This window comes from Arvicola amphibius, chromosome 10, assembly GCF_903992535.2.
Source record: "Arvicola amphibius chromosome 10, mArvAmp1.2, whole genome shotgun sequence".
Lineage (NCBI taxonomy): Eukaryota > Metazoa > Chordata > Mammalia > Rodentia > Cricetidae > Arvicola > Arvicola amphibius.
The window spans coordinates 123,141,773-123,168,542 of NC_052056.1; the positions used below are offsets into that span (position 1 = coordinate 123,141,773).

Below are 26,770 nucleotides of genomic sequence, written 5' to 3' on the forward strand. Positions count from 1 at the left end.
CCTCCTGGGGTCTAGACGTACTCCTTCAATGATCCCAGTCATCCATTCTCTGGGTCCCTCAATTACCACCTTCCCTACATTGCCCCACCTCTGGCACAGCCTTTGTCCAAGCCTTGGAACCAAATGGGTTCTCTGCACAATAAGGGCTCAGAATGTGGAATGCCCTGGGAGTCTTTTAGTCCTTATGCTTGGTATGGCCTAGGTGAGTTTCAGGGAAAGAGGGCTTCCCCTGCTGGAGGAAAGGAAAGGACCTGCTGGGAGAGGGCGTGGCCTGGGGAGGGCGTGACCTGTGGGCGGGTCCTTATGGTGGTGGACGGGGTTCATAGGGTGGGGCCTTATTGGGAGGGCGGGGCCTGTGGAGGGAAGGAAGGACCTCCCAGGAGGGGTGGAAGTGACCTGAGGGAGAAAAGGTAAGACCTGCCAGAGGACGGATAGGGACTGCAGAGTAGGTGAAGGTGGGGCCTGGATAGACCCTGGGCTTGGAGCTACAGGCTATTGTATAGGCTAATGGAAGAAAAACGGCAGCGGTTCGGCGCCTGTGGCAGGCGGCACCTGGGCTTTCTCGGTCGTGCACATCTCTTGTGTCGCTAGGTGCCAGGAAGACCCTTTGCACCTGTGACCTAGCCTGTGCCGGTTGGACAGGAGTCCTGGGAGGGAGGGAAAGGTGCCAAGGGCCCAGAGGCCCCCAGGCTTCTGACTTCGCTTTGCAGTATGGTGCAAACTGGGTCTGTTCTGCCGGCCTCGAACTCCCTCCACGCTGGCTGAGTTCCCAGTGGCATGATCGTCCTGATGCCATGGCTGTGGAAGGGTGGGGCTTGCACAGCAAGCTACCTCAGTTTCCCCGGAAGTGGGAATTCCCAGGATTGCGCCCTGTGCAACCACCTCTGTACCGCGGTTAAAGTGAAGTAAAGTAGTGAAGACCCAGAGTGTGGAGCGCTCTAGAGAAGGACATGGAGGAAGACCTCCCACCCCTGGATCAGCTGCCAGAGCAGAGGCCCCAGCGCGGCCACTGCGCTGATTGGCTCTCCCTGCTTTGAAGGACAGCTGTGACACAGGTTTCCTGCCTCCTGGCAAGGAGGCTCATGGGAGCAGCAGGAAGCAGCAGGAAGCGCCAGTCTCTCTTAGAGCCTTGGGAGGAAACTTCTGGGATAGGCCATGTGTGGTTGATGCTCTTCTCTGTGCTACCACTGAACTCCTCACCTCCCCTGCTCCCGGCTTTTGGGTCTCAGTTCAGCACTGCTGTGCATTGCTCTGTGTGCAGACACAGACTAGGTGCCTGGGAAACGGTCGTGAAAAGGAGGAAGGAGAGTGAACGACGAGGAGGAGAAGCCGCAGGGACAGTAAGGACACTACCTGCACCTTTAATTCCAGCATTGGAATGGTGGTGGCAGAGGCGGGCAGATCCCTGGGAGTTTGCTGTCAGCCTGATCTATAGAGCTAGTTCCAGGGCGACACAGTGAGATCTGATCCCAGAGGAATGAGGGAGGGAGGGAGGGAGGGAGGGAGGGAGGGAGGGAGGGAGGGAGGGAGGGAGGGAGGGAGGGAGGGGGGGAGGGAGGGAGGGGAAGGAAGGAAGGAAGGAAGGAAGGAAGGAAGGAAGGAAGGAAGGAAGGAAGGAAGGAAGGAAGGAAGAAACCTGACTTCCCCATGAAAGACCTCCGGAGTGGGGAGACTCTCACTCAAGTCTTGGGATAACACGACCCCCCAGGAACTCACGAGAAACACGTCCTTGCTGCAATCACACGAGGTTTATTGACAGGACAGGAACCAGTGCACAGGGGCCGAAACTCATTTCCCACTCAGGGGTAGAGAGTTCCACCCGAGTGGTTGGGAGAGGGGGTATTTAGAGGAAGAAACCACAACCCAAAGGGGGTAGGGAGGGTGTCATTGGGAAATTCTGAAAATACCAGTGATAATCACAAGGGGGTAACTCCTCGTTTCTCAAGATTATTCTCAAGATTATAATCTAAATTTATGGTCAGCTAGTTCCTGGAACAGAGTCACTGAACCGGCCAACCTAGATTTTTGGCTCTATTTTCCTGCTAGATTTTTGGCTCTATTTTCCTTTCTGCTAGAGGGGTCTGGGTTTACCTGAGTCTTTCACCCACAGCGGCATTAACCATTACTTCAATGTCATTTTCGATCTGGAATAGTGGCCCTTCCAGTACGGTTCTCTCGGCTCAGGGCTGCTTTGGCTATCTGGGGTCTTTTGGGGATTCCATATAAATTTTAGGATTTTTGTTTCTATTTCTGTGATGACCGTCAAGGGAATTTTGGCTGAGATTGCATGGAATCTGTAAATTTCTTTTGCTGCTAGAGTGATCATTTTTCACAAAATTAATTCAAATACTATTCATGGGATGTCTTTTTCTAGTGTTTTCTTTGATCTCTTCTACTGGAGATATAAAGTTCATTATAGAACTTCTTCAACTTCTTAACTAGGTTAATCTCTAGATATTTTTGAGGCTGTTTGCAAATGGGACTCTTTCCATGATTTCTTCCTCAAAATCTTTGTTATCAGCATATAGGAAGGCCTACTGACTTTGAGTGTTGATTCTGTACCCTGTCACTTTGGTGAAAGTGTTCATTTCTTTCAGCTTCTAGAAGCTTTCTGGTGCAATATTAGGGTTCTTTTATGTATAATATCATAACATCTAGAAATAGGGCTAATTTGACTTTCCCTGTTTGTATCCCTTTAATTTCCTTCTCTGTCTTATTGCTCTGGTTGGTAGTTTAAGCACTATATTGAAAAGATTGGAGATAGTGGACAACCCTGTCTTATTCCTGTTTTAGTGGAATTACTTACAATTTTTCCTCTGTCTAGGATGATGTTAACAGCGGTTTGGCATACATAGATTTAGCTACTCTCTCCAGGACTGTATCATGAAGGCATGTTAGGTTTTGTCAAAGTTCTCTTGTATTTAGATGATTGTATGAGTTTTGTATTTAGCCCATTTGGTTGATTTATTACATTTATTGATCTATGTCTCTTGAGCAATTCCTATATCTCTAGGACTAAGCCAACTTGATCATGGTGGATAATCTTTTTTATATATGCCTGTATTCAGTTTGAGTATATTTTATTGAGGACTTTTATATCTATGTTCATCAGGAATATTTGCCTGTAGTTTTCTCTATTTTTCTGTGCCTATTTTTATAATTAGAATGATACTGGCTTCATAGAGGGAGTTTGAGGATGTATGCCTCTTTTTGGTTTGGTTGTTTGTTTGCTTTGTTGTTGTTTTTACTTAAGAAGTATTGCTTGCAGACCCTCTCTGAACATCTGGTAAAATCCACTGATCCACTGTGGATTCATCCGGGCCTGGACGTTTTTAGCCAGAAGGTATTTCATCACTGTTTGTACTTCCTCTTCTGTTACAGCTCTGTTTAGGTTGTTGGTCTCTTCTTGGCTTGACTTTGGTAGTTTGGATGAACCCAGAGATTCATCCACTTCTTCTGTATTTTCTAACTCAATGGAGTATGGGTTTTCAGTGTATCTTCTCATAGAAATTTGTATTTCTTGGTGACTGTTGTAATGTTTCCCTGTTCGCTTCTGCTAATTCATGGCTTCTCTTTCTTTCTTTCGGTTGGTTGGATCAATAGTCTCTCAACTTTGTTTATCCTCTCAAAGCACCAGCTCTTAGAGTCATTGATTCTTTTTTTTTAATTTATTATGTATACAATATTCTGTCTGCGTGGATGCCTGCAGGCCAGAAGAGGGCACCAGACCTCATTACAGATGGTTGTGAGCCACCATGTGGTTGCTGGGAATTGAACTCAGGACCTCTCGAAGAACAGCCAGTGCTCTTAACCTCTGAGCCATCTCTCCAGCCCCAGTCATTGAATCTTTATACTGTATTCTTTGTTTCTGTTTCATTTATTTCTGTTCTGATTTTTTTATTTTTTATTTTATTTTATTTTAGTATTTCTTCCCCTATCCTAGATTTGGGTTTGGTTTGTTCCTGTTTTCCCAAATTTTTTCATTTGTGCTTTTTATGATTTTTTTTAATGTAAGCACTTGGAGCCAAAAACTTCCCTCAATAAGACTGTTTCCAGTGTGTCGCAGAAGGTCGTGTTGCGTGGTCTTTTCATTTTCATTTAATTCCAGGAAGTTTTAAATTCTTTTGATTTCTTCTCCAACCCATTCATCAGGCAGTAATGTTGTTTAATCTCCATGAGTTTTTGCATTCCTAGAGATTCATTGCTGTTGATTTTAAGCTTTAGAGCACTGTGGTCTGAGAGACTATGCAGAGGTTATTGCAGTTTTCCTCAATTTGTTAGGATTTGTTTTCTAATTTGTCATAATGTGGTCTATTTTAGAGAGGCTTCTTTTGCCTGTGAGTAGAATGTATGTTCTCCAGTGTTTAAGTGGGGTAGTCTGTAGATAACTGCGGGGTCTACCTGATTATGATGTCATTTAATTCTGATGTTTCTCTGTGTATATTTTGTTCAGATATCCTGTCTATTGTAGAAAGTGGGGTATTAATTGTTTCCTTATTAATTATTGAGTTGGAGATAATCTGTGTCTTTCAGCCCACTAGTACACTTTCTTTGAAATTAAGTGCATATATGTTTAGGGTGGTTGTGTCTTCTTGGTTAATTCCCTTAATAAAACAAAGTCCTTTTCTATCTCTTCTGATTTATTACAGTTTGAGTTCTGTCTCATAGGACAGCAGCACCTGCTTACTTCCTGATCCCTCTTGCTTGGAGTAGTCTTGTTCTCCACTCAAAGGTGGTTCTGATCTTTGAAGGCAAGTGAGTTTCTTGTAGGCGCAAGGAAGTTGAATTTTGTTTTTTAATATATTCAGCCAACCTGTGTCTTTTGATTAGGGAGTTGAGGCCATTAATATTTTAAGTTATTATTGGAAGGAATATGATGCTGGGTATGGCAGCATATACCATTAATCCTATTACTCAGGAAGCCGAGACAGAGGATCTCTGTGAGCTCAAGGCCAGCCAGGGCTACATACAGTGTGAGAACTTTCTAGTCTAGAAAGGGGGCGTGGAGGGAGGAAGGTATGTGTTGGTTCTGCCTGTGTGTGTGTTCTTAGTCTGATTTTGTGTTTAATAATTATACTTTTGCTTCCTTTCTATAGTGTCTTGGGTATGCTTATTCCTCTGCTCAGTCTGAAGTAGTACTTTCAGGATCCCTTGTAGAGTGGATCTGGTGGACATGAATTTTTTTTAGCCTGTTCATATCGTTTTGGAAAGTTTTTTTTTTCTCCTTCAACTGTCAGCTAGCTTTTCTAGGTACAGTAACCTGTGTTGGCATCTGTGACCATTCAGAGCATGAAGCACATTGCTCCAGGCCATTCTGGCTTTTAATTTTCCAAGTGAGCAGTCAGTTATTTTCCTGGGTTTTCCTTTATGTGTGGCTTAGAGTTTTTCTCTTGCAGTTTTCAATACCCTCTCTTTGTTCTTTATTTTTAGCTATGTGAGGCTGTGGAGAATTCCTTTTCTAGTCCTGTCTAATTTGGTGCTTTGTGTATTTCTTGTGCTGGTGTGTGTCCATGTGTGTGTGTGTGTCTGTGAGTGTGTGTGTCTTGTGTCTGTGTGTGTTCATGTATGTCCGTGTCTGTGTGTTCGTGTTTGTGTGTATATGTGTCCATGTCTCTGTGTCTGTATTTGTGTGTGTATGTGTCCGTGTATGTGTGTCCGTGTGTGTGTGTGTGTATGTGTCTGTGTATGTGTGTCCGTGTGTGTGTGTCTTTCCTTGGTTTGGAGAAGTTTTCTCCTATGATATTATTGAATATTTAGTCTATGCCATTGACCTAGGATTCTTCTTCATCTACGCCTATAGTTCCAAGATTTTGGTTTTTTCAGCGTGTCTTGAAGTTCCTGTGTATTTCTTTTGAGTGTTTTTAAATTTGTTCATGTTCTTGGCCTGAGTCACCTAATATCACTCCTTTGTCTTCGTGTCCTGATATTCTGGCTTCTGCTTGCTTCATTCTACTTTCTCAGGCTTCCCACTGCATTTTCTAACGAGGTTAATGCGTTTTTCAAAGACATCTTCACTTCAGCCCGAGTCCCTTCGTTATTTCTACCTCTTCACTCACTTTGGGTTTCAGATCCTAAATTGTCTTCATTAGTTCAGTCGGCTGCGTGTTTGTGCTTTTCTCGGCATCACAGTCGTTGCCAGTCTCTCTAAATTCATTAAGCTGTGTATCCGTTTCTTTAAATTCCATGCATTCTTTGATTACATGCTATGGTTGTTCTTGTAAATTCTGTCCTGGGGTTCATCTAGGTAATTCTTATTGGAAAATGATTCTATGGTGGATGGGGGACTGTGACATACTGTACCGACCCTTCATATTTGTGGTTTTGGCTAAGACCTGGACACACAAGACTTCCATTGGTTATGTGTTTGATATGAGATTTTAGGCAGCTTCTATGTAGGGTGAGCTTGATTTTTGGTCTGTTTGTATATTTTGTTTTTGTTTTTTTTTTTTCTGTTGTTTCCCAAGTTTGGTTGATTTCACTCAATCAGACATGAGGAGTTGGTAGCAATGCTTTCAGTTGCTCAGTAGTAATTTTGATCGAAGGAATAGGGATAATTCCAATTCAGGGGTAACCAAAAAAGCATAGAATGGATAAATGGTTGGATCTGTTTAGGCTTTGTTACCTGAGTTCTGCTAGGGAGTGTGAGGGTGGCACGGGTAGGGTCTTAGGCACACACCCAGAAGAGCTGGCATATAAGCTGTGCTATAGCCTCTAGGTTTGAGATGACGTGTGCGGGCAAGGTACCAGGAACTCACCAGGCTGCACTGGAGCACAGAAGTCCCGGTCTAGATCTGGAGGTTGAATGTGGTGCAAGCTGCCCAGGGTCTGGAGACTCAACAGACTGGGTCGGCGCATGGCACATGCCACCTAGGCTGACTTTGAAGGCTGGATATGGCATGTGTGAGCTAGTATAAATGGAGACTGCTCTTTCATTCCCGGCCACCCAGACCCAAATAATCACACAGAAACTATATTAACTACAGCACTGTTTGGTCAATGGCTCAGGCATATTTCTAGCTAGCTCTTACATCTTAAATTAACCCATTTATATTTATCTATGTATTGCGACAAAGCTGTGGCCTACCAGTAAGGTTCTAGCATTCTCCTCCTTCAGCAGCTACATGGTGTCTCCTTGACGCCGCCTGCTCTCTCTATATATCTCTGTTCAGATTTCCTGTCTGGTTTTACTCTGCTAAGCCATTGGCCAAAGCAGCTTTATTCATCAACCAATAAAAGCAGCACATGTACAGAAGGACATCCCACATCAGGCTAGCATCTTAGTGACTTGCCAGACCGAACTGGACCACAGGAAGTGTGACCAATGCTAGGTCTAGAGGTTCGATATGGTGCTAGGGAGTTTGGGAGCAACAGGCTAGGCTGGTGCCCAGGATGCTCTACCAGGCCTGAGCCTGGAAGTTGGGAAGTGCACAGGAGGGGTCTGCAGACTGGCCTGATGCTCAAGACGTGAGAGTCTGGCTAGGTCTTGTGCCTGAAAAAGAGTCCAGGTAGGCTAGGGTCAGGCAGACTCGGCAGGCTAGACAAGAGTACAGGATGTGTGACCCAAGCTAGACCTGGAGGTTAGACATGGTACAATGTCGGGGACCAACCTCGACAAAAATACCTCTTGCCAGGGTAGAGGTGTGGGGATTTAGAAAATATTACTAAGAAATATAAAGACGTGAATGAAAATAATAAAACAGAGAAAGATAGAATATCGGGAGGGAATTCCAGTGAGTAATGGAATTCACCCGCATTTAATGTCCAATTGCTTAAAATACCCCTGATCCTAAAAGGTAGGAGAAAGACAAAAAACTGCACTAACATGATACAAGGAAATGAACATACCAATTGAAAGTGATGGGCTACATCCACAGTTAAACATTCTGTTGCTAAAACAAAATAAGTCATGCTCACACCCTAGATCAAAACATTCTGTAGGCAAACCACTCCCTTGGTGGACTCCAAAGGTATCTCCTTAAGGGAACTGAAACTTAGTTGGATCCATAGACTTTTTCTTTTTTTTTTTAAATTGATTTTTATTGAACTCTACATTTTTCTGTCCTCCCCTCCCTGCCTCCCCCCTCTCTTTCAGCCCTCTCCCAAGGTCCCCATGTTCCCAATTTACTCAGGAGATCTTGTCTTTTTCTACTTCCCATGTAGATTAGGTCCATGTATGTCTCTCTTAGGGTCCTCTTTGTTGTCTAGGTTCTCTGGGACTGTGATTTGTAGGCTGGTTTTCTTTGCTTTATGTTTAAAAACCACTTATGAGTGAGTACATGTGATAATTGTCTTTCTGGGTCTGGGTTACCTCACTCAATATAGTGTTTTCTAGCTCTATCCATTTGCCTGCAAAATTCAAGATGTTGATTTTTTTTCTGCTGTATAGTGCTCCATTGTGTAAATGTACCACATTTTCCTTATCCATTCCTTGGATGAGGAGCATTTAGGTTGTTTCCAGGTTCTGGCTATGACAAAGAATGCTGCTATGAACATAGTTGAGCACATGTCCTTGTGGCATGATTGAGCATCCTTTGGATATATACCCAAAAGTGGTATTGTTGGGTCTTGAGGAAGGTTGTTTCCTAATTTTCTGAGAAATCACCACACTGACATCCAAAGGGGCTGTACCAGCTTGCACTCCCACCAGCAATGCAGAAGTGTTCCCTTTTCCCACAACCTCTCCAGCATAAGTTGTCATCAGTGTTTTTAATCTTGGCCATTCTTACAGGTGTAAGATGGATCTCAGAGTTGTTTTGATTTGCATTTCTCTGATGGCTAAGGATGTTTTAGGAACATATCTACTTCTCTATACTTGAAATACAAGGTCTGGCTTTTAGCCACCCCTGGTGACAATAACCTTGAGAGAGTAAAACTCTCTGGTCAAAATCTAGGTGGGACCTTTGTTTGAGGCAGAAACACCTTGAAGGCCTAGAGGTAAGTTCCAACTCTCTGACCCTTAGTCAACGTGGAAATGGGGTCACATTTTCAGGCCTCCACAGTACAAGCAAGCTAGGGTCAGGCAGACACAACAGGTTGGGCCCTTTCTGTCATCAACCAGCACCTCCATCCTCAGTGCCAGTGGCAAGGCCTTGTCCTGCGTTCAGATCTCGGGGTCATGGTAACAGGCTTGAGCACAGTTCCTGCCTAAGGCCCCACCTCACCGTTGCCACACACAGAGGAGAACTCTGCTGATCTGGGGAATAACAAGAAACAGGTCATTTTCTCCCACAAGCAGGCGGACTGTGGTCAGCAGGGCCTGGAGAACAACAGTAGCTTCAGGTGACTTCACCACCTTTGCTCAGCATCTTCTGCATCAAAGAAGAGGGAAAGACCCACGTCACATGCCCAGCTCACCACTGCACCGCAAACAGTGTTGTTAATGGGACAGGGAAGCCGGCTGTAACTGCATGATTTGACTTCATAGTGAGACCCAGACTGGGAGAGCCATTTCATAGTAAAGATGTCTACCACTCGTCTGCAGATCAGCTTGTTGTGTTTACGGGAGGGAGCAGTGGTCCTGGTCCCAATTGTTGTCTGTGTCCCTGAACTTGGTGGTTATGCAGACAGACGGGAGCCCGCAGTGACTCTCTCCTCTTCTCTCTCACCATCAAGCCTGAACCTGAGTAACAGTGACATCCTGACCATCTATGATGGTGATGAGGTTGTGCCCCACGTCCTGGGCCAGTACTTCGGCACCAGCAGCCCTCAGAAGCTGTACTCCTCCACGCCGGACCTCACCATCCAGTTCCACTCAGACCCCGCCGGCCTCATCTTTGGCAAGGGCCAGGGATTTATCATGAACTATATAGGTAGGTATTTCAACCCATCAGTCTTGTTTGTGTTGGAGGGAGGTTGTGCATGGTGATTTCCTGTAGGCACGTCTGTGTGGATGCTTCATGGCTGGTGGATCTGTCAATGACTGGTGTAGCTCTCACGTGTGGCTTTAGAGCACTGGCTCTCTAGTCATGACGACCACGGTTTATATCCTCGCACTGTTGTGGAGCGCTGTGTGGCCCTGTATGAGTCAGTGAGCCACTCTGAGCATGCTCCTCTCATAGATGGGAACGCTGAGGAAGTGGATGTAAGTACCTATTAAACAAGGCCTCATGATGCCAAGACTTGGGTTTCATTGGCTGTCAGCTGTGACTCCAGGGCGTACCCCCACTTCCCTTTCTGCAAGTTCGCAGCTCTCATCTGCTCCGCCTCCTGAGCCAGCTCTCCCTACGGACAGCCCTTCTTCCGAGTCACTGAACAGGGCAGGTCTGCCTACCCTTCTTCATATGCCTCAGGGCCTGGGCATGCAAGCAGGGTACATCTTCCTTGGTTCTCAGTGTGACTGATGAATTCTTCATAAAACAAAGCCAAAAAGCACCATCTGATCAAGTTCAAGGCCAGTTCACATCCCACCTTCCATCCCCACCACTAATGTCAGTAACCCCCTTCCCATCACCACCAACACCACAACTAATTGTAAACAATTACAATCACCAAAACCAGCCCCTCATCTACAACTACCACAACATATACAACCACCGGTACCACAGCCACAACACCAGTTCTATGACCACATTCATCACTGCTACCATCACCATCATCACCATCACCGTACCACCGAGAGAGAGAGAGAGAGAGAGAGGGGGGGGGGGGGGGGGAGAGAGAAGAGAGTTGTTTGGGTCTCCTTGCTCATCGAATTAACAAGAGCCTATGGGGACGGGTGATTTGGTGCCTCCGTGCTGCCTGCTGGAGAAAAGCAAAACCTCCGTTGTCCTAGTAGTGGCCTCTGAAAACTGAAGAATGACCAGTATAGGCCACTCGGCCATGGCCACCCAGGTAGACATGGTGCCAACTAAGTAAATTCTGACTGTGACTCCTGCCACAGAGTGGACAGAGTCCTCCATAAGGTGTGACCTAGCAGCTCCCACTGAGGGTCAGCCAAGCAAACCTTTTTGTCTGAAGGCATTTGACAGAGAAAGCTTGCAGTACTCACTTCCACTTCCAGCCTGAGCGCTCGCTCTCTCTCTCTCTCTCTCTCTCTCTCTCTCTCTCTCTCTCTCTCTGTCTCTCATCTCTCTCCTCTCCTCCTCTCTCTCTGTTTCCCTTTCTCTCTCTCTCTGCCTCTCTCTCATCCCCCTTCTCCCTCCCTCTCCCCATTCCCCTTCCCCTCCATAACCCACTAAATAAATATCCAACCTCACTCCGCATGGTGCGCGTGCCTGTTGTTTCTCTCTCTCATCTGCCGTGGCTCCTCGTGGGACCAACTGACCTGCCGAGGTCTCTCACCTGTCTCAGGACTCCCTGCCACCTACTGCCCCTTGGGGAACAGAGCTGTTTTATTTTTACCAGTACACTCACCTCCTTTCTTCCTTTCTGTCCATGTTCCAGCAGGTGCAGCTGAGCCCCAAATCCAGCTGATTTTTTTTTCAAAGACCTAAAAATAGGGGCCCCTGCTTCCCTCCAGGCAACTCTAGAAGCTATCTCCCTGTCCCCTTCCTTCAGACAGCCGGGAGAGGTCCTTTCCCCAAATAAAACTGCTGAAATCCTGGGGGAACCCTGCCGACTGCTCAGGGTAGCTTTCCTCAGGCAGCCCAGGCCACTGCTGTCCCCAACAGTTATAGAATTGCCGCAGGTCTGCGCCTGTGCAGTCTGACACAAGCACAGGAAGAGTGGAGTCTGGACCACCTCAGTGACAGCTCTGTAGGAGGAAGAGCCGGTCCCAGCTCAGTGGCACCTCTGGGTGTCCTGGGTTGTGTCAAATGTTCTTCAGTATCGTGCAGCTTGAGCTTAAGAATTTGCGAGTGGTCGCTGTCACTCGTGGTAAGCTGTTGTCTTGCTGTGAACTGATCCTCCACAGTTCAGGCAGCAGCTACACTGCACTGGACTCTGTCTAAACTGCTTTTCGCAAACCTAAGGAAGATGTTTTGTTTTAAAGAGGTGTCACGGAACGACTCCTGCTCAGATTTGCCTGAGATCCAAAATGGCTGGAAAACCACTTCCCACACTGAGCTGGTCAGGGGAGCCCGGATCACCTACCAGTGCGACCCTGGCTATGACATCGTGGGGAGCGACACTCTCACCTGCCAATGGGACCTGAGTTGGAGCAGTGACCCCCCATTTTGTGAAAAAAGTAAGAGTCATTTTTTTTTCTCTCTCTAAGTCCACTGGGTGGAAAGTCCCTCCCAAGGACACACATCACACGTAATCAACCCTACCTGTTTAAGGTCGGAGCGGTGGGGACTGGAGAATGAGAGAGTCCAACCAGTGTGGACGTGATGCTAAATCTTTAAAGCTTCCGTAGAGCCAAGCGAAGCAAGTCAAAGCATCAGTCCAGTTCTAGGCTCCCTCCACAGTGAGCCTCCTTCCTTCTGACTGCTGGGTGCTGCCCCGGGAATGCAGGGCCACAGGGCCAAGCATGGACAGTAGCTGTGCCCCGCTATGAAAGGGGGTAAGAAAAGCAGGGGCTGCTAGATTCTTGCTGACGTCCTACTGCCATGGAAGGAGCTGGGCTTTGACACGGCCTCTTCTCCTGGCCAGTTTCTTCCCACTTCCTACGTCAAATTCCAACCCCAGCTCTGTTGTAGGGACCTCCAGGTGACATTTTAATGTTCCTGGTCCACAAAATTAGACTGAGAATAACTCAATTATGACAAGTGTTGGCAGAGGGCAAGGATGATGGGCAGCGACAGAATAGGGAAGGAAAAAGATAGCAACACAGGCAGACCTACTGAGGAGCCATGGTCGGCCACATATATACGTGTGACAGCTGTGGCACCTGGCACACTCAGAAGGACCCAGGTAGGCAGGAGGGTAGGTGGGTGGATGGATGGATGGATGGATGGGTGGGTGGGTGGGTGGATGGATGGATGGATGGATGGATGAATGGATGGATGGATGGATGGATTTATAGATACAGATGGGTCTGGTCTGTGCATTGGTCGATACTGACATTTTTCTGTGTAGGTATTTCTCTACCTCTCTCCACGTATAGATGTCTGCTCATATCTGTCGATAAATATATGTGTGGGAGTTTTTTTTTGTGTCTTCCTAGACATAGATATCTATGCAGATAAGACAGTTATAAACCATATGTTTAATATACAGCGTGTATTATATATACACATATACAAGGTAACTGATGCATAACTATATATGTGGCATATGACTGTGTCTATGTCTATATAAAGCTCCATCTAGATGATTCTAGATGGACAGATATACAGAGAGGATAGAGGGACAGATGGACAGATATACAGAGAGGATAGAGGGACAGATGGACAGACAGATGGCTTACAGGTAGGAATAGCTGCAGAAGGTATTCCACATGGAGGGATGCACACGCATAAACTGTCAGCGGCTGAGGAAGGTGGGTGTGGTCCACACCACTCGAGTGTTCACGTCCTTCCTTTCTAATTAGTTTACTGCTTCCCTTTTATCTGTATCGATTTTCTAATAAAACCCTAATTGATGCTTGTTTTCTAGTGTCAGGCATTACAGAGAGCAGGGACAGCCCTCGCTTTGTTCCTCCTACTCTGGCCACTGCTAGGGATTTCATAGAATGGATGCTCGGACTAAGAAGTCCTTCCCTCCCCACTGTGCTCACCCCACATACACACCATGCTCACCCTCCTCACAGTGCTCCCCGTCCATGCTCACCCTCCTTACAATGTTCCCTACCCATGGTCACCCTCCTAACAGTGCTCCCCGTCCGTGCTCACCCTCCTAACAGTGCTCCCCACCCATGCTCACCCTCCTCACAGTGCTCCCCACCCATGCTCACCCTCCTCACAGTGCTCCCCGTCCATGCTCACCCTCCTCACAGTGCTCCCCGCCCATGCTCACCCTCCTCACATTGCTCCCCACCCATGCTCACCCTCCTCAAGTTCTCCCCACCCATGCTCACCCTCCTCACAGAGCTTCCCACCCATGCTCACCCTCCTCACAGTGCTCCCCACCCATGCTTATCCTCACAGTGCTCCCCGCCCATGCTCACCCTCCTTACAATGCTCCCCGTCCATGCTTACCCTCCTCACATTGCTCCCCACCCATGCTCACCCTCCTCAAGTTCTCCCCACCCATGCTCACCCTCCTCACAGTGCTCCCCACCCATGCTCACCCTCCTCACAGTCCTCCCTGTCCATGCTAATCCTCCTCAGTGATGATTTATACCTTAGATGTAGGTTTGGGTCCTGGTGAAAACCTTGGGGGAAGTTTTCAGTCATACATTAAAATTCATTTCTCCTCCCATCTGACCTATGTCCCCGAAGGGCAAAGGACTGACGTAAGACGCTCTTGAGATCTCCCCATAAGTCTTGGCGACCTGCGGTGTCACTGTGCATCCGTGTGCTCCTCTCTCTGCAGTTATGTACTGCACCGACCCCGGGGAGGTGGAGCACTCCACCCGCCTTGTCTCCGACCCCGTGCTGCTGGTGGGCACCACCATCCAGTACACCTGCAGCCCCGGGTTCGTTCTCGAAGGGAGCTCGCTTCTCACCTGCTACAGTCGCGAGACAGGGACTCCCATTTGGACCTCCCGCCTGCCCCACTGTGTCTGTGAGTCCTGCGTTCAAACTGCGGTCATTGTTTCAGGCTTGCTTCTTCCGCTACCTGCTACCAAGGAGACCACCCTGGGGGGAGGGATCACACGGCGTGTGTTGTTACCACCACGCACCATGACAGTTGGCCCTGGCAGGCACTTATGTGAAGGCTTTCAGGGAAACCCTGAAACTTCGTCAGCCCCTCTGCCAGGTTTCCCTCAACGTCTCCCTTGTTTTCTCATTAAGAAGAGGGTGTTGGGGCAGGGGAGACAGCTCTGTGGATGCCACGCTAGCTTGAGAGCTGAGTTTGGATCCCCAGCTCCCACAGAAATGCGATGAACTGAAGTAGGTGGTGTTCGTTCTTGGTGAGTACTTGGCCAGGCCGAGTTCCACAGGGAGAGATGGAGGAAGGTTATGCAAGGCTCAGAAAAGTCATGGCCACCACCTAGTTAACAGAGAGTTCCGTTTCAAGGCCAGGCTTCCAGTGAGCCCAGGAGTCCTGCCCACGGCAACTATAGACCAGGACGGTGTAACCAGAAGAGAGCTTTGCACGCCATTGAGGTTTTTGAAGCAGCTGTGTTCCCAATGCCCATGTCTGGCAGCTCACAACCACCTGTAACTTTAGCGCCAAGGGATCTGACTTCCTCTTCTGCGCTCTGATGGCCACACTCTGACAGATACACAGAAATTCAAACAGTCGGCCATACAGGCTGGGAGGTCACCGAGAGGTATGGACGGTTAAGACCCCAGATAATACACCTGAGCCTCAGGAGCCTAAGGTAAAACAGAGCCCTGGCAGGGGACAGCTGGTGGCCTGGCTGCTCCTCCAAGGGGAGTCCATTCTGTGACCTGTCAGCCAGGCCTGGCCCCCAATGACTCCAGCAGCAAGAAGGCCCACAAACAGACAGGCAAAGAAAGCCACTGGAAAGCAAGGAGGCCCTGTCCTGGGGCGGCTGCTCACAGGCACTGCTGTGAGCCTGGCCTTAGGCATCGCGCCAATACCTCAACTCCTCTGTTGCTGGAAGGAAAAGCCCTGAGGTGTGTCACTTCTGATAGAGAAGAAAGAGAAAATGAAGTCCTAGAGACCTCACCTCTCCTCTGCATGCTGGGGTACACCTGTGCATGCATATGCAAATTATGGAAGCCGAGATTCACAAGGTGTAGTAGCCTTTGTTACTATAACCAGACCCTTGAGGCAGATTGATTTAGAAAAAAAAAAGGGTTCATTGAACCACCAGTGGTTAGCCCAACAGCAGTTGGTCTGATGTACATCTTGACCAGAGTTTGTGCTGAGGCCAAGAGCTGAGGTTAGGGTCCCATCATCCATAATGGAACAACCGAATGGCCCCTGGACCTCTACCAGGTCCCATCTCCCACAGCACCACCCTGGGGAGCAAGCCCTCACACATGGACCTCTGAGGGACACCCAACATCAGAAGAAAGGGGGGCAGTCTCCAGAGCCCACAGCATGAGCTCGGGCTCGCCCAGTGACTCCTGAATGCTCAGATACACCATTCTTGCAACTAAGGCTGCAGAGACCCCAGCTGAGAAGACAGGGAAAGCTAACTCTCTCCAAAGACACCCTGGGGGTGGCCACCAAAGCCCAAAGATCCCCAAGCCTGAGCCTCCCTCCCCTGGGACCAGTGTTCCTGGAAATATCCGTGTCAGGTGCAGGGCTGAGTGGAACTGGCTTCCCTGACACCCGTGCTAATGAGCTCACAAGTCAGAGCAGGTGTCAGGACACTAGAAAGCTCTGGGAGAACCTGGGGGAGGGGAGAAGGAACATTCCTTCTCATGGTCGCCTGGGGGCAGGAGGCTGAAATCTGAATGAACCAATTTGAGGGCCAGCAGATCACCAGACTCAGATTGTAGCTCGGCCCCTTCCTCCTTGTCAGACACTGACAAATGAAGTGCCTCGGTTTACCTGTGTATAAAATGGCAATGCAGTGAGCTGTTGACAATGGAGGCAAACTTCCCACAAAGCCTGTCTGCACGGGCTGTTTCCTGAGCGACTGTGACAGGTGACCCAGTGCTTCTTTGCCACAGCTGAGAAGGGAGGAAGACAGTCGGATCTGAATCTCCAGGTCTCCTGAAGACCAGACAAGGAATTTCTGAACCACATGTGGTGTTTGGTGTACACCAATAACCCAAGCACTGCTGAGGCAGGAGGATTGCAAGGTCAAGGCCAGCCTCAGCTGCGGAGTGGCGAGACCCTGCCTCCAAACAAGCAAAGCTGGCTGAGGGTATGGCTGTGAGACCATACAGGAATTTGGTCTTGACTGCTTGAAGACAGAATGGCTGTCATCTATCCAAAGTGAACATCCAAGTACTTCAGACATGAATTAAGTGACAAATTAGCCCATTGGCCATACTGTGATGTCACCTCTTCTCTGCGAACCCAACTAGACCTGCAGTCACCTAGGAGACACACACTGGACATATTCATGCAGCATCTCCAGAGAGAAGACACCGTCACTGATACCATCCCTTGGGCTGAATAAAAAGGGAGTTTCATCTCTGTCTCCTAACTGTGTGCACAGTGTGACCCGCTGCCTCGCCCTCCTGCCACCGTGCCCGCCTCGCTCCATGGATGGCACCCTCAACTGTGAGACAGCATAGACCCTTCCTTCCTGAGCCACGCAGGGATGTGTCACAGCAACCAGGAAACAAGTGACAGATGCGTCAAAGCTAACTGTAAATCGTACTGGGCCTTTCAGAACAGCACCCTGCAGCCAGCATGGCAGCCACACCTGCAATCCCAGCACGCAGGGCCACTCAAGATAGACAATTCCAGGAAGGATTACAGAGAAATCTCCTGGGGTGCTGCTGCCATCTTCTGGTTGGTCATTTCTGGGTACTACAGCGATGGCGGGGGCGGGGGGGTCGGCTTTCAAGGTGTCCCTCTGTTCTGGGAAGATGGAGGCCAGTTTCTCCTCAGAGTTCAGCACTGCTGAGATCCAGGAGAATAGAACAGAAACCGTCTCACTCCCTCCCCTCCAGCTGGCTCCCAGAACAGGCCTGGCACAGACAGGGTGCCTGTCAGTTGTCTACTGAGTGGCACACACAGTTGGTGGTGGCGGCAGGACCTTAGGCCGACAGGGCCTGGTGAACTTTCTCCAGGAAGGGGCTAGTCTCTCGCTTCAGCTGAATAAGCAAACCAGAAAGATTAGAGCCGACGTTTAGCCTGGACAGCACAGCACACACTCATCCTCTCCTCCCTGGGGCGGAGCTAAAGCAGGAAGTTCATGAGTTCAAGGCTAACCTGGGCTACAGAGTGAGACCCTGTCATTAAAAACCAAAGGCCAGGAATGTAACTCACTGGTCAAGTATTTGTTTAGAATACCTAGGACTCAGAAAATAAACTAAAAACTGAATTAAATTTAAAAGTCCTCCCTCCCACAATCCCAAGCTTCAGGATTTAACAATCCCCTGCTGTGCCTCAGATCTCTTCCATGAAAGCTGTAAAGAGTCTTGGGGATTTCCCAGGAGGCGCTGCGGCATGATTGTTGGCTTGACGGCAAGGCTCAGACTATGCCCAGAGCCAAGGGCAGACTTGAAGTCTGTGGATGACCTTCGTTTCATGGCACAACAGCATTGGCCAAGCCTGGTCCTCTGAGCCACTCTCGGGAGCTGATTTGAAGGGGACTCTGCACAGGTGACACCCTTCCTCTCTTGGAGGAGGGCTCTCCAGCCTCCAGCCTCAGCCTTATGGGGCCAAACTTGAATTTGTTTTATTTATCTCGGTGAACACTGTGAGGACAAAATGCCATCAAGAAGCAATCTCAAAAGGAAGAGGTTGATTCTGGCTTACAGTGGAGAGGCAGCCATCCAGCGTGGTGGGGGTTGGGGAGGAGGCATGGGTGGGAGCAGTTAGGCAGGCCAGTCACATCTGCACTCTGGAAGCAGAGAGGGAACAGGAAACAGTGCCAGGCTAGGAAACCTCAAGGTCTGCCCAGCAAGGCTTCACCTCTCAAAGGTACAGGGACCTTCCCCATCAGTGCTCCAGCCAGGCCACAAGGGCTCAGTCACATGAGCATGCAGGTGATACTTTGCGGTGTCATTCTCAAGACAGCGTGCCTCATTGTTATGTGCTGGCCCGTGGTAACCATGCAGGATGCAGCTGACTGAAAACCTGGGTCCTGTGAACCAAAGCCGGTGCTGGGCACTGGGGTCCTGAATGAACCCAGTACAATGCTGAGTTCCAGGAGGGGGTGCACTGGAGAAAGCACACACACTACCACCGGCACCCACTACCACGTGCAGTGCTGGAGACACTCCAGAAGCTCCCAGAAAACTGAAATTCCCAGGGACAGAGTCAGCAAGGGGTCGTTAGATGATGCATCTTACAAAACAAGAGGCAGCACCATTTCGGGTCCCCACTGTGGGTCACAAATCTGGGGTCCTTGTAGAGCCCTCAGTCCACACCACGTGGACCCCTGGTGGCAGCACACACCACAGTGAGGCTGCATTTTCTAGAAATAAAGAAGTTCCCATCTCAGGCAGTGTTATCACAGATGTGGTGTCCCAATCCTTCCCAGGTTCGCAGCTGAAAGTAAGTCTTGGGGTCCTGCCTGTATTCAGGGGACAGTCCCAGGACGTGGGGACCACAGAGCCATCTCCACCTCTGTCTGAGGAGCTCACTGGTTACGGGGAGAGAGAGGAAGGGAGGGAGGGAGGGAGAGAGAGAGAGAACATGCATGAAGAGAGAGGAGAGGGCCCTTCACGCAGCAAGGTGCTCGTGTTTAGTGTGAGATGGGCACAGTCACTGGGGAGGGGGATGAAGTGGCCCTGAGGGGCTGTTAAGAGCAGCTGTCAAATGCTTCCACGTCCTGTAGGTCTGGACAGGCCAGTTCCCCTGAGTCCTGGACTAAGGACTATGGGTTTGAGAAGATGGGTTACTCTTGGAAGACAGAAGCCTAGGCCGCAGGTTTGTCTCGGGTCCCTTCTCACCTGAGGCTTGCTCACCTGCTGATGAAGCTCACTCCCTCTCATTTTCTGAACTGCGTGCTGCGGGTGCAGGAGGCAACACCTGAAGCCACCGCTCTTCTCAAGCCAGAGTGAGACCCTGCTGGTAGGGCTCTGTGGAGACACTGGAACCTGTGTGCATCGTCAGTGAGGACATAGCACGGGGTAGCTGACGTCAAGACCGCATACAGGTCCTCAAAAATAAAAATGGGGCTACCCTGGGGACAGTCCCAGGAGGTGGAGACCAGTGATTATCTTTCTGGGTATCTACCTCCAAAGAACCAGAAGCGGAACTCAGCAGATTCACACAGTCACAGTGATGTCAGCCTACCGTGGAGGTAAGCCACGTGTCCACCAATGGGAAGTGGGGACACAGGGCACAGGCTGCGTGTTGACAGAACTACTCATGACACGAAGAGAAGCCTCAAGGACCTTTGCTAAGAGATATAAGCCATTCCTCAAGACAAGGAACAGGAAGCTGGCTTCCAGAAGCTGGAGTGAGGGGAAGCCTTAAGCTGGAGGCTCCAGCAAGGCGCCCTGCGTCCTGGAGACGCAGCTGTTCATGGCTAAGAAAGTCGGTAACCTGTGTGAGGATTTTGCCACAATTTAAACTCTTGTAAAAGTTTTCAAGATTTGTGGCGCTGAGCAATATTTGCTGGCTGTCTCCCAAGGACAAATGGTTCACCCAGCAAGTTCCACTCTAGGTCTCCCAGGAATTGGCTGGCGTTGGCAGTACCCAAAATTCGCCACCAGGGAGCAGTGTGACCCTAATAAACCAATGGTTGCTGCCACTTAACGTCTCTTGGCCTTTGATTCCACAGACCAGTCCCTGCAGGACAATTGTCCTGAATAATTTACAGTGTGGGCACTGCTGGGTGGAAGAACACTAGGAACTTGGTGGCAGGTAGCATCAGGGAAAGATTCCTGGAGGAGACCTGGACGTGCCAAGAAGGGCTCTGGAGGAGTGGACAGGCTTTCTAATCGATCACCACCAACTTCTGTCACTTACTGAGTGCCCTCCACACGGCGAGGATGCTTCCCACCTCTTACATCCATTGTTCTTTGGAGTCCTGCAGTCGTGTTCCCATTTGCTAAAGAGAAAACGGAAGCTCAGAGAGGGTGTAATACTTTCTGGAGGTCACACAGCTAGTCAGTGAAAGAACTGAGATTTCTAACCCAAGCCCACCACCCTAATCATTCTGTGGTGTCCACATGTAGTATGTACCCCGAGATGAGAGAGAGCAAGAGGGATCGAAACCATCTGGGTGCAGGGTAGGGCCCTGAGAGGGGATGCTGAGGAGTGGGCTACCCAGAGACTGGTACTGAGTCCGAGACAGACTCTCAGAGCCTGTGTCTGGCTTCATTTCAGCTGAGGAGTCCCTGGCATGTGACAATCCAGGGCTGCCTGAGAACGGCTACCAGATCCTATACAAGAGGCTGTACCTTCCCGGAGAGTCCCTCACCTTCATGTGCTATGAGGGCTTCGAGCTCATGGGCGAAGTGACCATCCGCTGCATTCTGGGACAGCCATCCCATTGGAGTGGCCCCCTGCCCATCTGTAAAGGTAAAGAGACCTGAGGAGCCAGGTCAGGGCTGGCTGGCTCCGGGAGAAGCTGAGCTTGCTCTGAGGGTGGGCTTTGTGGCCTCATGGAATCCAAATCCAGTGGGTGCCTGTCCAGTATGTTTTCTTCCTTTGGTTCATACATTTGTTTCTTGAGACAGAGTCTCGTGTAGCCCAGGCTAGCCTCAAACTTCCTTTGTAGTCAAGGCTGGCCTTGAACTCGAGAACCTCCAGCTTCCACCCCCCCAAGTGCTGGGATTGCAGGTGTGTACCCCCACACCTACTCTCGGTTCCTTTTTTGGTACTAGAACAAAATATCTGCGAACAGATAGTTTACAAAGAGTGGAAGTCTGTCTGGTTCAGGCTTGTGAAGGCAGAGAGTCCAGTGCAGCACTGCACCTGTGGGGATCCGTGCTGCCTGATGGCGTGGCAGGGCCATCTCATGGTGGGACAGAGAGAGCTTGCCAGCTCCTACAGAGTCACTGAAGCCCAGTCACCACCCGAAGCCGCACCCCCACAAACAACATCAACTTGTAAATCTAGGAATTAATTCTTCACTTGGGGCGCATTTGGAGTGCATCAGCTAGCTAGCTTCTTAGCCAGGGTTAGTATCACTGCTTGGTGGTGACCTCAGTTAGTCCAGATGTAATCAGGAGTCCTGGAACCTACCGGAGTAGCCAGAGTGGCCTGGCTGCTGTCAGTGCAGTCTTCCCACGTAAACCTTCACTTCCGGGCTCTGTCTCTGGGAGTGCCCTGGTCCGGGCAGGTCATTGCTTGGCCAGCATAGTGACTTTGGTGACAGAGCACAGATATCACCCTGGTACCTTGAATCTCAGGGCTTTATAAGAAATAATGAGTTTATGAAATAAATTTATATAGAACGCAGAACCCAGCCAATAAATACAGGTGACAGACGCAGTGCACAGGCTGAGTTACATGGGTTTCACAGGGAGGGCTCGTGTCGGAGTCTTGAGTCACATCTCTTAGAAACAACATAAAAAGACCCCATGAAGAGGCCAATAGTCAGAGGTGGGGATCACATAGCCATCTTTCCAGCAACTGAATGTCCAAGGCCAGCACAAGAGGCTGTGAAAAAAAGTGGTATGAAAGCAGCTGACACCGCTGGGTTGGAATCCACGCTCACGCTCAGAGGTGTGTGATGGAGGAGACCCCGCAGCTCTCTGCACCATCGGCTCATCTGTAAGATGCTGGTGATAAGCAGCACTCACAGGTGCCGAAGTAGGCTGGCCAGGGGTGGGTGGGAGTGTGCAAGAGCTCTGGGCACAAACAGAACACAGCATGCGCCATCACCATCCGCGATGCCGGGGTACTTGCCCGTCTCTCCTCTCACCGTCTTCGGGGGTGCTGTGGGGGGAACCATGCTGCCTGACACCAGCAGCAGCACCCTCACCTGTGCACCTGGGGCTTTCCCATGTACACCTCCCCCCCTCAGCTTCTTCTTATGCCAACGGCAGACTCCCTTGGTGTTGATGCCGCTTCCTGCTTTCTGTTTCAGTTAACCAAGGCAGTTTCGAACACGCTCTGGAAGGTGAGTTTCACTTTATCTTGAAAGTTCCAGTACATCAGGTGGCTGTTGTTAGCTTTCCCTGGGGCCTCCAGAAGCAGCTGCTAGAACTAGGCAGTTAAGAGCATGCTGCTCTCACAAAGCATCTAAGTTCTGTTCCCAGCACCCATGGCAGGTGTCTCACAACCACCTGTAACTTCAACTCTGGGGCTCCAACGCCCTCTTGTGGCTTCTGTGAGCAACTGCACTCATTGGCACATACACACACACACACACACACACACAGGGATTTGAGGTGGCAATGTAGCCAGAGAAGCCTGACAAGTCCCGGCCCTGCCAGCCGGCTTCTGACCCACAGGTGCTGTGGGGATGAAAACAGCCTTACCTCACATCCCTGGCAGAGCCTCCTCCAGTCGCTGAGTGAAAGAGCTGCCTGGGACATCCAGAGCCCTGACTCCGCTCCCTGGCACAGCCCCCTCTCCCTTTTCTGGTGCTTTGCTTTGTGGGGCAGGTGACAGACAAGGTGACAACAGTGAGCCAGGCTCTCTCGTTTTTTAGGTTCTTTCCTTTCTTCCTTGCCTTAGTCACTTGTCTCCCTGCTACGACGAGACGCCCAACAAAGGCCGCTTGAGGGAGGAAGTGCTTGGCTTACCAGTCCGGTTTCTGTCTGTCCTGAGAGGGGAGGCACAGAAGCAGGAGAATGAGGCAGCTACTTGCATGGCACCCACAGTCAGGAAGAGGGATGAGCACCGATGCTCGGCTCACTTTCTCCTTGGGATTCGGTGAGGGACAGCAGCCCATGGGATAGAGTCTCCCCACCTCACTTAGACCTCTCCAGATATCTTACACCAGGCGTGTGCCTCCTGGGTGTGCCTCCTGACGCAGTCAGGGCCGCAGTGAAGATGAACCCCCACACATGCAGCAGTCATGGCAGTGCAGTGCAGTGCAGCACAGTGCAGCGCAGGACTGTGCACGCAGATGACAATGACCTGTTTGTCTCCTTTGGGAAAAGCCTCAGCAGTTTGACGGCTGTTCCAACTGTCCCTAGCACCATTAGCATCGTGCTGACAACACGCTGGGTATCAGGCTGTGGGAGTTACGGGTCATTAGCTGATGTTCACTTTGAGCAGGGACAAAGATAAGTGTTGGGAGGAGAATGGGTCAGCTGTTCCTGGGAAGCAGGGTGCCCCCATGGGATCTCTCTGCCAGGGAATCACAGGAGGTTGAGCTTCTAGGAACAATGTGAGAGAAGGGGACTCACCACCAAACTGTTCTGGGAAAGTGCTCCCAGCCCCCAAGCCTCTGCAGTTGCCACGTGCATTGGGGGCAGTGTGAGGCTGGGCAATCAATTGCACTGTCCCCACTGCCCCGAGCCACCCCTGAGTGGCATCCCACTGGCAAGCTTTAGAAGGGTCCCCAGCCTGGTGCAGCTGCTCACAAGTGACCAGAGAGCAATGCAAGCTTGTTCCTGAACTTTATCCAAGTCACCCCCTGAGTTGAAGTTTAACCAGACTTCTGCCCTCTTCTCAGCCCTCCAATGGACCTGGAACAGCCAGGGTTCAAAGCTGGTTCTCAGCCACCCACTGGCTACCATGGGCTCCCTAGCAAAGGTCAGCAGCCTGGCCTCTGCTCTCTGCCTCTGTCCCTCCATGCCCCTCCAGTGTCCGAGGCTGTGGGATGTCAGGGGCGGGGCACCCCCTTGAGAGTCAGGTTCCCCGTGGGTGTGGAGCTGGTGGGAAAGAGCCTCAGTGGCTTGTGTGCTCAGTAGCAGAAGCGGCAGCAGAGTCTTCGCTGGAAGGCGGGAACATGGCACTGGCCATCTTCATTCCGGTCCTTCTCATCTCCTTGCTACTGGGAGGAGCCTACATCTACGTCACGAGGTAGGTGGGGCTGTGTGGCTGTGAATCTGCTTCTCTAGGACCGCAGGATCTCTGCCAGGCTCTTGGATGTAGTGACCTCATGTGACGTGGGATGCTGCGGTCAGTCAGAAAGTGTCTTGGTGCCTCTCGGTTCCTCCATTACCTCTGTCACTTAGCAAATGCACAGTCATGGGCAATGGTCCCAGGGATTGGTCCTGGGTGCTGAAGGTCACAGCACTTCCCCTTGATGGTCAGAAACCGTGTCTAGAAGAGTCATAGGCACTGTTCACACGGTCACAGCGCTACCGCTGTGTGCCACCAGCCCCTGGGCTCTGAGAACATTCCAATGAACAAAACAGACTCCAGTGAGGAAAAGCAGCTGATCTCCAAAGCACAGAAGGAAAGCAACTACCAGATCGTTGACAAACAGAAGAAAGCCTGGAAGGGAGAGCCAAGGCTCTGGGGCAGGCGTTGTGTGTTTGGGTAAAGTGGGTTGGAACGGCTGCAATGAGTAGCACTTTTGAACAAACTATGAAGTGATGTGAACTGGGAGGTGAGCAGGCAGAGAACGAGTGAGAGCCCTATAGACCCCATCCCCGCACTCTGCCGCGCGCGTAGTAAGGTGTGGTCCAGGGAGGCAGGTGAGAGTAAAGAGACACAGGAATTACTTCACAAGTCAAAGCAATTTGGGCTCCTCCTTCCAGGGAGAAAGGTGTCAAGACTGGTTTGCTCCAGCCCTGTGGGGTGAGGAGTCAGGGTGAGGACACCCACCTGCTCAGCGCTGTGTCCACGTACTCCTTCCCCTTCGCAGAGACTCGTGTAGAGCCTTGGGCACAGCAGGGCAGGGATGCTCAAGCTCCGCTGTCTCCCCTGCAGGTGCCGACAGTACTCCAGCCTCCGCCTGCCCCTCATGTATTCCCACCCCTACAGCCAGATCACCGTGGAAACTGAGTTTGACAACCCCATCTATGAGACTGGGGTAAGTGGTGTTACTTAATGCTTTCCTGGAGGGCCCCCCCTTGAACACAGCACTGCCCGCAGAGGGACCCCCATACTTAGCAGAGAAGCCAGCTCTGTTCACCAGTGATTAGAGCCAAGCTGGGGCATCGGAGACAGTTTCTGCATCTCAAAGCAGAATGGACCATTCTGCACCTTGCAGTGCAGGCTCCTGTGGGACAGCTGATGCCTCAGAGACAGGCATATGACCTGAGAAAGTGTTCCCTGGTGGGGGGGGGTGTATAGCTCAATAAAAACAACTTTTAAAAAGTGTTCGCTGGGGCTGGAGAGATGGCTCAGTGGTTAAGAGCACTGGCTGCTCTTCCAGAGGTCCTGAGTTCAATTCCCAGCAACCACATGGTGGGCTCACAACCATCTGTAATGAGATCTCGTGTCCTCTTCTGGCATGCGGGCATACATGGAGGCAGAATGATAAATAAATAAATAAATAAATAAATAAATAAATAAATCTTTTTTTAAAAAAAGTGTTCGCTGACCTCCCTGTCAGGAAAACCTCACAGAGCACTCTCCTATGAACCTGGATGGCCCTAGATCACTCCCTCAGGAGTGATATGTAACTAGATATGTAGGGAGTGCTGCAGCCTCTCATGACCTGCGGGGGTTTTTTTTATGTGTGGATGATATTTTAAAAAGTTGAAAGTCAGACTTTTTTGGTTTTTCGAGACAGGGTTTCACTGCAGCTTTTTGGAGCCTGTCCTGGAACTCTCTCTGTAGACCAGATTGGCTTCGAACTCACAGAGATCCGCCTGCCTCTGCTTCCCAAGTGCTGGGATCAAAGGCGTGCACCGCCACTGCCCGTGACTTGCGTTTTAAGTCCACTTGTATGAGTAGGGCGAGCAGTGTAAACCCAGGGTGCGATGTTCAGGCAACGGCAGGAGTTCCCCTGTCCTCTTGGGCACTGGGCAGGCGCACCTGCATGTGACGGACTTGTGCACCACAGGCACCACAGCCTAGCTGCTGGCTCCCGTGTGCTATGGTGGGTGACTACGTCCACACTAGGCAATGGGCTCATCAGCTCGTGCAGAACCTACTAGTATCTCCAGGAATCATAGCTGTGGTTGTAAAACTGGCTACAGGTATGATCTCTCACTCCAGTAAGCCCCAAAGCCTGGCAGAGCACACAGGCCTGCACCAACACTGGTGTGTGATGTATCACATGACAGGCATGTGATCCTCAGACGCTACCCTGTGACTCATGAGGATGAGAGCTCAAAATGACTTGGACAAGACTGTACCCAGCCAGGAGGAAGGAGGCCAGCTTGACTTGACATCCTGAACCCTTGTGCTCTCCTGCCTCAATCAAACATGTCTG

General features: G+C 50.1%; 1 protein-coding gene across 3 annotated transcripts in view; it reads left to right on the forward strand.

The window, feature by feature from the left end:
- Sez6l (seizure related 6 homolog like) overlaps positions 1-26,770 on the forward strand; it is a 152,339-nt gene that overhangs the window by 121,660 nt on the left and 3,909 nt on the right. The window contains exons 10-16 of one of the 3 annotated variants that reach the window (XM_038345407.1): positions 9,613-9,809; positions 11,930-12,124; positions 14,356-14,547; positions 20,866-21,060; positions 22,574-22,606; positions 24,351-24,462; positions 25,318-25,420. In XM_038345407.1, coding sequence (XP_038201335.1) covers positions 9,613-9,809; positions 11,930-12,124; positions 14,356-14,547; positions 20,866-21,060; positions 22,574-22,606; positions 24,351-24,462; positions 25,318-25,420 — 1,027 coding nt within the window. The remainder of the gene's footprint in view (positions 1-9,612; positions 9,810-11,929; positions 12,125-14,355; positions 14,548-20,865; positions 21,061-22,573; positions 22,607-24,350; positions 24,463-25,317; positions 25,421-26,770) is intronic. The other 2 variants (XM_038345408.1, XM_038345409.1) reach the window with 2 other exon arrangements.